This window comes from Ictalurus furcatus, chromosome 1 (genome assembly GCF_023375685.1).
Source record: "Ictalurus furcatus strain D&B chromosome 1, Billie_1.0, whole genome shotgun sequence".
In the NCBI taxonomy this organism is placed as follows: domain Eukaryota; kingdom Metazoa; phylum Chordata; class Actinopteri; order Siluriformes; family Ictaluridae; genus Ictalurus; species Ictalurus furcatus.
This window is the reverse complement of record NC_071255.1, coordinates 7515811-7530406: the sequence shown is the minus strand read 5'-3', so window position 1 is coordinate 7530406 and position 14596 is coordinate 7515811. Positions and strand designations below refer to the sequence as shown.

At 37.9% G+C, this 14596-nt stretch overlaps 1 protein-coding gene across 4 annotated transcripts in view; it reads left to right on the top strand.

Moving 5' to 3' along the window:
* The window catches only part of spaca6 (sperm acrosome associated 6), a 49732-nt gene that overhangs the window by 32043 nt on the left and 3093 nt on the right, over nt 1–14596 (top strand). Inside the window, exons 1-7 of one of the 4 annotated variants that reach the window (XM_053622888.1) lie at nt 7283–8124; nt 9633–9719; nt 11607–11678; nt 12018–12041; nt 12159–12236; nt 13967–14067; nt 14217–14373. In XM_053622888.1, the coding sequence (XP_053478863.1) occupies nt 8112–8124; nt 9633–9719; nt 11607–11678; nt 12018–12041; nt 12159–12236; nt 13967–14067; nt 14217–14373 (532 nt within the window). In that variant the 5' untranslated portion in view covers nt 7283–8111. Of the gene's footprint in view, nt 1–7282; nt 8168–8307; nt 9720–11606; nt 11679–12017; nt 12042–12158; nt 12237–13966; nt 14068–14216; nt 14374–14596 lie in introns of those variants that run through there. The other 3 variants (XM_053622906.1, XM_053622897.1, XM_053622878.1) reach the window with 3 other exon arrangements.

Sequence of the window (14596 nt, the reverse complement as noted above, 5' to 3'; positions counted from 1 at the left end):
TATATGTATGAACAAAGAAGGCTGTGAAAAATTGTCTTTATTGTTTACCCTTTTGATATTTTGTTAAAAACAATCACAAAAATACTCTGCTGTCAAGGATATCAAACAATGCTATAGGTTTATAAAAAAAATGTTTTGTTAAATGTAGGTGCAACAATTATTGGCACCCCGATGAATTCATGTGAGAAAAATATATTTGAAGTATTTAAATTTTTTTAGTACAACTGGGTGACTAGGAACTTTTAGCAAATTGTTCAACCATGACTTCTTGTTTGACAGGGGTATAAATATAATGTAATACATCATTTTCCCTTAGTCATTCATAACAATGGGTAAGATCATGGAATATAGCTGTGATGTGCGACAAAAGGTTGTTGAGCTTCACGAAATGGGAAGTGGCTATAAGAAAATAGCACAAGCATTGAAAATGAATGCCCATTTCCACCATAAGGGCAATAATTAAGAATTTCCAGCCAACTGGAAATATTATAAATCAACCTGGAAGAGGACGTGTGTCTATATCGTCTCAATGCACTGTGAAGAGGATGGTTCGAGTGGCCAAAAAATCTCCAAAGATCACAGCTGGAGAATTGCAGAAATTAGTTGCGTCTTGGGGTCAGAAAGTCTCCAAAACTACAATCTGAATTCAACTACATAATCATAAGTTGTTTCGAAGGGATTCAAGAAAAAAGCCTCTGTTCTCATCCAAAAACAATCCCAAGCGTCTTCAGTTTGCCATGAGCCCATGGCATCATGGACTCTATCAAATATCAACAGATATTGACTACCTTTGCCAGAAAGCTTAAAATGGGCCATGGTTGGATCTTCCAGGAGGACAATGATCCAAAACATACATCAAAACCAACACAAAAAGGGTTTACTGACCCCAAAATCAAGGTCTTGCCATGGCCATCCCTGTCCCTTGACCTGAAGAGGAGAGCATGGACCAGCATGGACCTTGAAATTTGAAGGATCTGGAGAGATTCTGTATGGAGGAATGGTCTCAGATCCCTTTCCATGTATTCTCCAACCTCATCAGGCATTATAGGAGAAGACTCAGAGCTAAACAAAAGATCAAATAGTTAAACAATAAAGACAATTTTTCACAGCCTTCTTTGCTCATATATACACAGTTGGGGAAATAAGAATTGAACGCATCAACATTTATTTCAGTAAATATATTTCCAATGAGGTTATTCACATGACATTTTCACCAGACATCAGTATTAACTCAAGAAATCCGCACATATAAAGAATTCACAACATTGAAGTCCATAAATAAAGTTATGTGTAATAAAGTGGAATGGCACAGGAAAAAAGTATTGAACACACTAAGAAAAAGCAGTTCTCCAAGACAAGATAAGGCAAGGAACGAGCTGAAATCTGTAAGTAGTTAGAAATGTATCATACCTCCTATCTGTGCAAATTAATATCAACTGGGTTAGTAAATTGATAGTCTATAAAATGGCTTTTCTTTACCAAGGTGTCACACAAGAAACATCTCATGATGAGAGCGCTCTTTTCTTTTATCCAAGACCTTTGCAACCTAATTGTTGCGAAACATATTGATGGAATCGGATACAGATGTATTTCAAAACTTCTGAATCCTTCAGTAAGCACCATTGGGGCCATTATCCGCAAGTGGAAGCAACATCACTCCATCATCAACCGGCCACGCACAGGAGCTCCTCGCAAGATTTCTGGCCAGGGAGTCAGCAGAATAGTCAGAAGAGTAGCCCAACAGCCAAGGACCACTCAGAAAGAGCTCCAGAAACACTTGGAGCAGGTGCCATCGTCACAGAGAAAACAATGGGCAATGCACTCCACTGCTCAAATCAGGGTGTTAGAATGGCCCAGACAATCACCTGACTTGAATCCAATTGATCAAGATTTAAAGACAATATGTTTAGAAGAATGGGCCGAAATCACACCTGAATACTGCGGCCCATTAATATCTTCATAGAGGAAGCATCTTGAAGCTGTCATTACAAACAAAGTCTTCTCCAATAAATATTTTAAAAAAAATTCAGTTAGCACGTTCAATAAATTCAATAAATTTTCCTGTGTCATTCCACTTTATTACACATCACTTCATTTATGGACTTTAATGTGTGGATTTCTTGAGTTAATACCAAAGTCTGGTGAAAATTTCATGTGAATAGCCTCATTGGAAATACATTTACTGAAAAAATGTAAAATTATTTCCCTCACTACATACATACATACATACATGAATACATACACACATAACCCCCCCCCCCCCCCCACATACACACACACATAGCATATATATATATGGAATGGCAGTTGTGATAATTCTCTACTGTTTGAGTCTTTGTGCTGATCTTTATTCTTCATTTTGCAAGCATCATGAGGAATAACCTCCTCATGTACTAATGCATTAATGTCATAAATCACATTTAAATGAGTACAAATCCACTAAGACTGGCTTACTGCTTAACACAATGTACCATGTACCACAGTGTACCATGTAATGGTAAAGTTTTAGTGAAATAGCTATATAAGCATGCCATGTTCATATTTGCAATCTGCAGCCTCCTTTTTAATAATAGAAGCACATCGCTTTTATTTATTTTACCTTCACTTGCACAGCTCTGTCCTATGAATGAGTTGCATGGAATGTTAATCTAGCTGTAGGCCTTTACTTAATCAGAATTACTGTACCTAATGCAGTATCTCAGACAGTACCACCTCCCGCAGAGTATGTGTTTTATTTTGCATTTACAAAAATGTATGAGTGTTTTGCTCATTTTGTTTTACAGGGGCAGAACTCAAAATGAGAAGCATGTCTATATTGATTAAGAGATGCAAATATGTGGGATTATATTTTCCCCTGCTTCATCTCTCGTCAGGGCGATGCTTCGTTGTGATCCTGACCCTCCCCCTACATCCCCTCTCCTCCCTGCTGTCTCTTCTCTTCTCCTCTCTCCTCATCTGCCCCCTCCCTGCTCCCTCTGTCTCGCACACATTTCCTCTCCTCAGCAGACACACACACACACACACACACACACACATGTCTCTGGGGGGTAACAGAGACATGGTGCCTGAAAAAATTTGAGCAAGGGGAAAAACATGAAGAGAGGAAAGACTGTGAGAATGGTGAGATGAGGGAAGACACAGAGTCAGGAAATTAGAGTAATTAGCAGGATGGAAAAGCACAAACCCGTGTGCACTCACAGGTATGTTCGTAGCATGTGTTTTAACAGGCTGCAGTATTATTGGCACTGTATACTGGGGGGTGGCGGGGGGGGGGGGGGTAGTATGAACTTCTATTTGCTATTATGTTCTTGATGTTTTTTTATTTTTTATTTTAACTGTCTTTGTTTCTGGTGACTCTTGGTCATCATGGATAGAGAGACAGAGAGAAAGAGACACTAACAGGATGCTCTTGTGAGAATACATTGTTCCTCTGAAACAATGTTACTGTCCAACTCTGCAGATGTGAGATGCCACCACTATGGTAATATTCCTTCTATAACTGTTTACCTCTCAGCAATGCTTTGTTGCTATTCTTGTATATGATTCAGAATGTACAATAAGCTATTCAATAGTCAATGTTTTTGTATAATGGAACCGAGCATGTGCATGTGACTGCAGCAAAGTGTTTATTGTGGTCACACCATTTACATGCATTCTCACCTGTGCATATATGAATATGCTGGATGTGAGTCTGGCTCAAGTACTGTACATGGAGAGGACTGAACAAAGCGTGCAATGGTAAGATAAACTGTTCTGTGCATTGCCTACAGTACTTTCTACATCTCTCAAATATTGGATTTGTTGTTGCAGCTAATAATTGCTACTGAACAATATGTAATTCAGCATTTTATGATGGTTTGGTATCTTTTTGCCATTTAACGTGCTGTGACTATTCCACAGTATTTCATTACCATGTCCAAAAAAATGTGACTTGATGTCTATGTACAAAGTCTCCATTGGTTCACAGAAGCAGGCATATTGTCACTGGGATTATGTCTTAAAATGGTTTCCAGCAGACTTGGTGAGTAACAGAATACATGTAACAGCATTACATAATCAAGATATAAAAGTCTGTTACAGTTACGTCAAAAAACAAAAAGTAATCAGATTACAGGTACATTTTGTAAAAAATGGGACTACTATCAGGATTACATTTTTTTCCCCATTTAAATCCAAAGAAATTAATCTTTTGACATAACACAATATTGACAGCTGCTTGATTATTTTTCTTGTTCTCTCTTGCTAGTCGTGACTCACATGAGCAACCTCCTGGTGCATGGGCAAATAAATTTTGTGCAAAGTTAATTTGGTAGAAATGAACACAAATTGTTCTCTGAAATGCTTTTGTGATGAAATGTTACCCACATCAGTGACAGTGATCTTTATTTATTTATTCATTAATCCAAATATTGAACATGTTTTTAAGCTCTAAAATAAACTCTACATAATCCAAAAATAATCAGATTACATTACATTACTTTCATATTGTGACATTTTTATGAAGTAATTTATAACTGTAACGGAATACATTTTTAAAGTAATCCACCCAACCCTGATTTCCAGTGAAAAGATTATGAGAAGACAAAGATAGACAGATCCCTTTCACTAAGTCCTGTGTCAGTGATAGCTGTCTACCCACAGGGGGTGCCATTTTGAAAATATTATATCCCATTTGGACTTTGCTGGTGTAGGTGCATCATTCCTGTTCCTTTGCATTGCTTTTATTTCAATTTTATAACATAGCTGTTAAGACTAAATTTAACATATAATTGATTTTCTCTATGTATATGTATGTATGTATGTATCTATTTATCTATGTATCTAACATGTTTAATAGGGGTTGTTGCTAAATGTTTAGAGAAATGTGCAACCTTTTAGTCTCAGAAGTCAGTAAATGTAGTCCAGCTGAAAGAGCTTAGAAAGATTCGGGTTTACATCCTCTGTGACGACACAACCTCACTGCAGCAAAAATATCCATTGACATCCCACGTTTTTATTATAACTGACAACAATGTTTGGTGCAACCATAATCCAAAGCCACATTTTCCTATTGTGTGTGGAGTTCTGGATTAGCAGCAGCTTGCATATAGATTTTCAGGGAAAAGCTTGCAGTACGTATTGAGCAGTGGAGAAGCGTAACTCACAAACAGTGCCTTTTTAAAATACACAGCCATTTCTCAGCATGCATCTCCATCCCTGAGACCCTTAACCTGTGATGTAAATGCAGGTCACAGGTGAGGTGGTCAGGAACAGGGCAGCATGCAATGTCATCAATTATGCAAAACCAAGAACCATTCATGAACTCCTGTTTATTCATATTTGACTTTTATGATTCATCCAAATTTAGATAAGCCCAAAATATTGTTAAACCTATGCATTATCTTCATTATATTTACTCTCATATTTAATAATAGACTGAAACAATTGTCTGCAAACTTTTAGTTTTGGTTCTTGAAAGAGAGAAACTTGTAGAGCATTTAATTCGGGCTCAATTGCCATGGTGGCTTAAGGGGGCACACTCTTTAGGCTGGCTTTGTGTTGTGACCTCTGAAATGGTCCAGTCAGAAGAGAGCTAAGGGTCGTGACCCCATGGTATGATCATCTTCGACATTGTCTTCATGTTCAAGAATTATTAGAACAAATGTAATTAAAATGTTGAACTATTCTAGAGTATACAGGGTGTCTGAAATGTCAGGAACCAATTGGAGTTAAACTACATACATATATGTATTGTATTTATAATTTGTTTATTTATTTTTTCACATTTATATTTATTAGCTTCACTTAGCTTAATTCATACATGAATCAATTTGGCAGTATTCTCTGTCTCAACATTAGTTAACCTCTTCCTTTTATCTTCTAGGATTAAAGATGTTTTACGTTTGAGATCCTACAAGGCATTTTTTAAATTGATGCTATCATATTTAAACCCAGATTATAATAATATAAATGTTCAGCCTGTGTCATTGTTAGAAAATGAGGAAAAAAGGAACACCAAAAACAAATTTTGCTGAATGAACAGTTCCAATCAGAATGGCTCCAACTAACTTACAGACAGAGATACGATGGACTGATGAACCACTTGTCATCCACCATGGGCTCCTGCACACTATTGATTGTCTTGTCTCAGAGGAGACAGATGAATGCATTAGCACCCAAGTTGTTCACTGCCACTGGAAACATATTAGCTTCGTATATTAGCCACCGTCTGGTTTCTATGGCAACGGATGGAGGATGAAGGAAGTAGAGAGTGAAGAATTGGGGGGTGTATGGTATGAGAAGGAAGAAGAGGAGTAGGGGGGTTGGGGGATACGGGATGTGATGGAACTGCCTTGGGGCCTATCAGTAGTCTTTCTTGCTCACCATCTCTCTTACACACACACGCACGCACACACAGAGACTGGCTGGGTTTTCAGCATCTCTTAATCTTCATCTTTTTCGCAGTGTTTCTAATCTATACATCATACCTATTTCATAAAGACAAAATTTATGCTTTACCCTTTTGTGTACAGTCATGTTGTAATTTGCAATGGTCATGAGATTCTTGTTTCATTTGATTATCTGCTAAAGACTTCCTTTTAGTGTTTGGCTAATATGTTATCAAATTCTAGTTTCCCAAAAAATGCATACACAGCTGCCACTAGAAGCACAAACCCTGACACATCTTTGTATGCCTCACTAGTACTCCCTGTGTCTCCTCTCCCCATCTTGGTTTGCAGAATAACAGGAAAAAAAAAAAACGAAAAAAAAAACGGTGCATTGTGAGAGGGTTCTGAGACAAAAGACACGGCTAGCTGAGAAAAGTAGATCAATGGATGTGTTCACCTTTCCTCTTCTAGCTGCTCTGTGTTAGTAAAGAAGCTGCATTGTACGATTTACACATCCAAAGCACTGAACAAATTTAACTTTGTTCTTCTGAACATTGTTCATTTTCCTTGTGGTTTTGTTCAAGTATATCAAACAATTTCCATGGGGTGTACTTATTTTTTCACATGACTGTATATGTGACTTAAGAGATTTTGAAGAAACGTTTTCCTTGAGCATAATATCATTATTCTGCTGAATTCTCTCATCTGTAGTTTTTTTTTTTGTTTGTTTGCATTATGATTCAAAAAAAGGATTCTAAGAATTTCAAATCTAAACACACTACAAATAAGCATGATGTTTGGATTTGCAGTCAGGTTACTATTTTTAATGTCATTTGTTTGTATGGGACTAAGTTGTTACCAGTGCTTTATAGATCCAGATGACAGTGTCCGTCTGTGCTGGGGTCACATTCTCAGTGAATATAACATTCGTAATATAGATGCCTGTTTCAAAACTCTGGATAGAATATTCAACAACAATCCAAGCGTAATCAACGCAGCTAAAGTAGGTAAGACATTCAACCGACCTAAGAAGAACTGTGTTGAGGTAATACCAAAAACTGCACAAATAAGTGTTCAGACCTCAGACTTAACTATGGACTGAACTTGTGATTTGTGTGTGCCGGCTGGAGTTTGCCAAAACAGAGGTGTGTCTTAATTATATACAAATTCATTGGCTCGAGCAAGGTTATAATCGTAAACGAAAACGAACGAACTAACGAAAACTAGGTGTGAAAAAACATGGTCGTTAACTGAAATCGAAATAAAAACGATAACTAACTAAAACTAAATTGTCTGTTTTCAAAACTAACTAAAATAAAATACAATTATAGAGTAAATGTCCTTAGTTTTCGTCTTTGTCAATGTCTTCCGCAGAGCAAATATCTTTCAGAGTTGACATTTCCGACTGGGAACCCGGAAATTACGAAATTCCATATCAAATTGAACGCTGCATAGTCCATGCTCCTTGCCTGGCATCATGGCGGTACCGGAAGTCGGAAGAAAGCGACTATTTGGGATTACTTTGAATATGACTGTGTGTCAGATAAAAGCAAGTGCCTTGCAGTGGAAGGTGGTGAAATATGTGGACAATTTATTAAAGGGAAAAACCCCACGAATTTGAAAGTACATTTGAGAAGCGCGCACAAGGAGGCTAGCCTAGCTTAGCTTAATAAGATAAAGGAGAACGCCACGCCCCCCTCCCCCGAAACAGAAGCTAACCACGGTACAGGGCTAGGCATCGTGATGGAGACAACCGGTTAGTAAATACACAGAAACATCACAAGCGGGAGGAAGCGCTGGTAAATATGTTTATTGATACTGGGATGTCTACACAACTGTGTGAGTCGATTGCCTTCAAAAAGTTCACCACTTTACTCGAACCAAAGTTCAAAACACCTGGAGCTGCAAGAGTCAACAACCTTATTGGGGCTAAGATGGATACAGCAAAGCAGGAATTAAAAGAGATCATTAAGGATGCGAGGAAGCTGACAATATGTGTAGATGATTGGAGCAAGAGAGGATTAACAGCATCTTTCATGGTTGTGTCAGCTTATTTGTGCCCATATGTACATTTTATGTACTGGGGTTATTGTTGAATACATATTTCTAAAACTTTATGATGTTTTTGTTGAGTTTTTATTACACAATACTATTTTCTGGCCTTGACAAATAACCCATATTACAAAAGACTAAAACTAATAAAAACTAAACTAAAACTAAGCATTTTCAAAAAAAATTTAAACTAAACTAGCAAACCCGCTTCAAAAACTAATTAAAACTAAACTGAATTTGAAAACATATAAAGTCAAAACAAAATAAAAATAAAAACTAATGAAAAATGCAAAACTGTAATAACCTTGGCAAGGAGGAGTATTAAGTCCAGTGCTACTGTCTGATTTATCAGTTTTTGAAATTCATGTTTTGTGCAAAGAAATACATTAAAAAATATTGAATGCCATTTAGGGAAATACATAAGTATGGCAGTAATAATTCGAATTAATCATATCATCCCAGAAAGTCCACAGAATTTTGTTTGTTTGCCTGATTGTTCAGGGTTTGTTTGTTTGTTTGTTTGTTTGTTTATTTATTTATTTATTTGCTCTGCCTAGAGTATGTACTATATGTAATGTTCATGTCTACAGTATGTGTGTCTTGATACTGCAGAAAATCACTGTTGAAGAAAGCATCAGAACTCAGAAGGATGTTTGTTTGTTCAGGATTTTAATTTTAATTTTAATTTTTTTGCACAGAGGGGATTGGAAGAGACACCATCTAAATCGAAGACATATCTTGAGCACTAACAGTTTACACTTTCTGCCTCTTCACTTTCTCATTGTGCAAAAAAATACGCCAAGGAATATTTTTTAAACAAAGACAAATGTACATTGATTAATAATATAACGACTAGGAGTAATCATACAGCAATATGCTGATAATATACTAGACTTTTGTCATGCTTAAAGACAAGTGCTTGTGTTTTAACGCATTGATCTAGACACTACTGAAAAAGATACCTCAGTAGTCTCGGGCATCTCTACTCAGTAAAATCTGGCAACCTTGTAGTCATGAACAATGCACAGTTGATTTTATTAAGTTCAATGAGCCGCACAGGAAATCAACTTAATACGTGCATAATCCCTCTCTAAATATATAGAACTAAGAACTGTTTGCAATCTGTTTACTTCAAATCACCAACTCTGACGATGACCCTTGGTGTTTACTTGCTTCACTGTCTCTTTGTGTGTTGGTTTGTTCTTTTCTCAGGGAGAGGCTATGACATGGTACTAAAGGAGATTTTGAGGGCTGAAATCATGCCTATTGTGGAAGAATTTGACCAGAATATGAATGATGGTATCAGCTATTACCAACTCTTGTTACCAACTCTTGTTACCAACTCTTTTAAACTGTTGCACACAATCTAATTTGAGCCAGACTTAACCACTGATGAAAGTCTACCCTCATCATTCAGTTTCATGTCCTCCATCAAATGAATAAATAAGTACATACATACTTTATCTCACAAAAGTGAGTACACCCCTCACATTTTTTCAAATATTTGATTATATCTTTTCATGTGACAACACTGAAGAAATGACACTTTGCTACAATGTAAAGTAGTGAGTGTACAGCTTGTATAACAGTGTAAATTTGCTGTCCCCTCAAAATAACTCAACACACAGCCATTAATGTCTAAACCGCTGACAACAAAAGTGAGTACACCCCTAAGTGAAAATGTCCAAATTGGGCCCAAAGTGTCAATATTTTGTGTGGCCACCATTATTTTCCAGCACTGCCTTAACCCTCTTGGGCATGGAGTTCACCAGAGCTTCACAGGTTGCCACTGGAGTCCTCTTCCACTCCTCCATGATGACATCACGGAGCTGGTGGATGTTAGAGACCTTGTGCTTCTCCACCTTCTGTTTGAGGATGCCCCACAGATGCTCAATAGGGTTTAGATCTGGAGACATGCTTGGCCAGTCCATCACCTTCATCCTCAGCTTCTTTAGCAAGGCAGTGGTCATCTTGGAGGTGTGTTTGGGGTCATTATCATGCTGGAATACTGCATACTGCTCATGCTCTGCTTCAGTATGTCACAGTACATGTTGGCATTCATGGTTCCCTCAATGAACTGTAGCTCCCCAGTGCCGGCAGCACTCATGCAGCCCCAGACAATGACACTCCCACCACCATGCTTGACTGTAGGCAAGACACACTTGTCTTTGTACTCCTCACCTGGTTGCCGCCACACACGCTTGACACCATCTGAAGCAAATAAATTTATCTTGGTCTCATCAGACCACAGGACATGGTTCCAGTAATCCATGTCCTTAGTCTGCTTGTCTTCAGCAAACTGTTTGCAGGCTTTCTTGTGCATCATCTTTAGAAGAGGCTTCCTTCTGGGACGACAGCCATGCAGACCAGTTTGATACAGTGTGCGGCGTATGGTCTGAGCACTGACAGGCTGACCCCCCACCCTTTCAACCTCTGCAGCAATGCTTGCAGCACTCATACGTCTATTTCCCAAAGACAACCTCTGGATATGACTCTGAGCACGTGCACTCAACTTCTTTGGCTGACCATGGCGAGGCCTGTTCTGAGTCGAACCTGTCCTGCTTTCTGGTCTTGGCCACCGTGCCGCACCTCAGTGTCAGGGTCTTGGCAATCTTCTTATAGCCTAGGCCATCTTTATGTAGAGCAACAATTCTTTTTTTCAGATCCTCAGAGAGTTCTTTGCCATGAGGTGCCATGTTGAACTTCCAGTGACCAGTATGAGGGAGTGTGAGAGCGATCACACCAAATTTAACACACCTGCTCCCCATTCACACCTGAGACCTTGTAACACTAACAAGTCACATGACACCGGGGAGGGAAAATGGCTAATTGGGCCCAGTTTGGACATTTTCATTTAGGGGTGTACTCACTTTTGTTGCCAGCGGTTTAGACATTAATGGCTGTATGTTGAGTTTTTTTCAGTGGACAGCAAATTTACACTGTTATGCAAGCTGTACACTCACTACTTTACATTGTAGCAAAGTGTCATTTCTTCAGTGTTGTCACATGAAAAGATATAATCAAATATTTACAAAAATGTGAGGGGTGTACTCACTTTTGTGAGATACTGTACATACATACATACATACATAAATGTTCATTCACCACACACATACAAATACATTCTATGTCTTCCTGTCAAAAATGTTACATAGCCCTATGTTTCTTTTTCCTCATATTTCTCAGACACAGTGTATGAGGATAGGTTACAAGCTGCTGCAGACACTTTCATCATAATGGCCTCTGGTCTGCCTAGAGGTAAGACCAATTCCCTTTTCCGCTTTGTGTATATAATAATATAGGTCTAACGTGGTCATATTTATTAGTACTTCTTTTTGATTATTGCCTATGAGCAGTTCCATATAGTATAAACATACTGTATATATACTGTATATTTACCATATATGAATAACCTGATTGACCTAAGCTTAATAATTCTAAAAATTCAGATTTACTTATGGAACACCACCTGCTGGTTACCCGCTCCTTTTTTCATACCTTCAGCTCTTTTCAAATGAGTGGGGCTCTTTTTAGACTTGTTTAAAGGTGTTGCATGTCTGTCTTTACCTGCGTACCTTTTTCTCATGCTTTTCACAGCTTCCGGATGTTTCCCCCCTTGTGGTAGGTGACAGTTCATCCAAACTCTCATTCTTTATGAAATATAATGTTAATATTAGCACTTGTGTTAACACTCATGTTCATGTTAACAAATGTTTTATATTCCTGCAATTTTGTCAGGTTTTCAGGCTCAGGGCACTGTTTATAACTGCATGACTTGTCAGTATGACTCCTGTGAATTTCCCCTGGATTGCCCATGTGAGTCTCTTTTGCCTAGTATATCTTTTACATCCAGTGTGTGCATGCAGTTCAAAAGGATATAAAAGCTTAGGTCACTGTCATCAAACAGTAGTATTATGAATGCTTTTATGTATATGGTAATAAATGATATGAGGGCATAGGACAAAGAGGATATTACTTTATAATGCAATTTTAACACTGAAGTATATTCACATTTTAAGAGGCCAGCCATAAGGCATAACACTGTCGGGTGGTTAATTACTGTTGTGATGTTACACATACTGGGAAAATACTCGTGTCATTCACCCTTAACTTACCCGTATCACAAAATGTGTATGGATTTCTCTGATAATTCTTTCTGGATTAAGCAAGGTCTCATCTTTTGATAGTTGAAAGAACATGGGATGGCCATGGCAGGATCTTGATTTTGTGGTCAGTAAACCATTTTGTGTTGATTTTGATGTATGTTTTGGATCATTGTCCTGTTGGAAGATCCAACCATGGCCCATTTTAAGCTTTCTGGCAGAGGCAGTCAGGTTTTCATTTAATATCTGTTGATATTTGACAGAGTCCATGATGCCATGTTTCCTAACAAAATGTCCAGGTCGTCTGGCAGAAAAACAGCCCCAAAACATTAAAGAGCCACCACCATATTTAACCGTGGGCATGAGGTACTTTTCCATATGGCTCCCTCTCTGTGTGCGCCAAAACCACCTCTGGTGTTTATTGCCAAAAAGCACTATTTTGGTTTCATCTGACCATAGAACCCGATCCCATTTGAAGTTCCAGTAGTGTCTGGCAAACTAAAGACACTTGAGTTTGTTTTTGGATGAGAGTAGAGGCTTTTTTCTTGAAACCCTTCCAAACAACTTGTGATGATGTAGGTGACTTCGGATTGTAGTTTTGGAGACTTTCTGGCCCCAAGACGCACCTAACTTCTGCAATTCTCCAGCTGTGGTCCTTGGAGATTTTTTGGCCACACGAACCATCCTCTTCACAGTGCGTTGAGACGATATAGACACACGTTAATTCCAGGTTGATTCATAACATTTCCAGTTGAAAAATGTAAAATGTCAATGGGAATATACTTCAAATATATTTTTCACGTGCCAATAATTGTTGCACACCTATATTTAACAAAGATTAATTTTTTTGATAAATCTGTGTTGTGTCTGCAATTGTTTGATATCCTGGAAATGTTTGAACAAAAGATCACTAGGTTAAACAATAAAGACACAGCATTTCACAATTTTTCACATATTTACCAAGGGTGACAATATTAGTGGAGGGCACTGTATATGCACAATATTCCTTCATGTTTTGTGCATATACCATGCTACCTTTCTTGAAAACTGCAATTATATAACCATGCAATCATCCATTTGTAGCTTTTAAATCCCTACAATATACCTAAGAGTTATTCCTTGGCCTTGGCACATTTTCATAAATAAAATTTGCATGCAGCCTTTAAGCCCTTGACTCCATGATGTGAGATGACAGGCCTCCTCCTTTGCACTGTGGTTTTCATTTCCAGCCAGCACAGTTACAATTATTGCGAGGTGAATCATCCTCTTTACCACTCTCCCTAGAGGCTCTGCTTAAATATTATAATTACAGGAATGATATGCAGACAGAGTTGGTCCTTTTAATTCCTTCTTGGGAAGCTTTGTTGCAATGTGACAAGTTAAAAGCCCTGCCTAGAGTATGTACTATATGTGTAATATTTATGTCTGTGTGTGTCTTGGTAGTGCAAGAAATCACTGTGGAGGAAAACAACAGAACTCAGATTTGGTGTCATGTGCCATTTGTTTTGCCAAGTGACATACAGATAGTTTGGAGGTATGCAGAGGTAAGGAAAGTTATATTATTATGAAATATACTATTTATAAACCTCATCAATCCATGTATCAAGACTAACCAAGTCAAATAAGAGGGGTAGAAAATTTTAAATGTCTCCATAAAAACCTTCCTCATTTGACTACCAACTTGTCCTTTAAGATCAAGACACTGTTGATGGATCAATTTGAGGAGGTGACCGTTGGCATGGATAAGCTCTTCTCCATACCCTCGGCCCGACTGGAGCACTCGGGCACATATCAGTGTGAGATCTTTTCTCAGGAGCGTTCACTGGTCCGCATCTACTATCATCTTACAGGTTTGAATATTTGAACATTCCCAGTGTCTGTTTCACTTGCTTCCATTGTGGGTTGAAGCAAACTTAATCTGATCTTGATGTGCAATTTGTAAACGATTTGTTATTTTTAAACAACAATCATGAATATATATAATTTTAATCGACACCCTAATGGATTTTGGATATCTAAATAGGAGTTTCTGAGAAAGTTTGGGTTGTTTTCATACTATTCATGATTCTTATT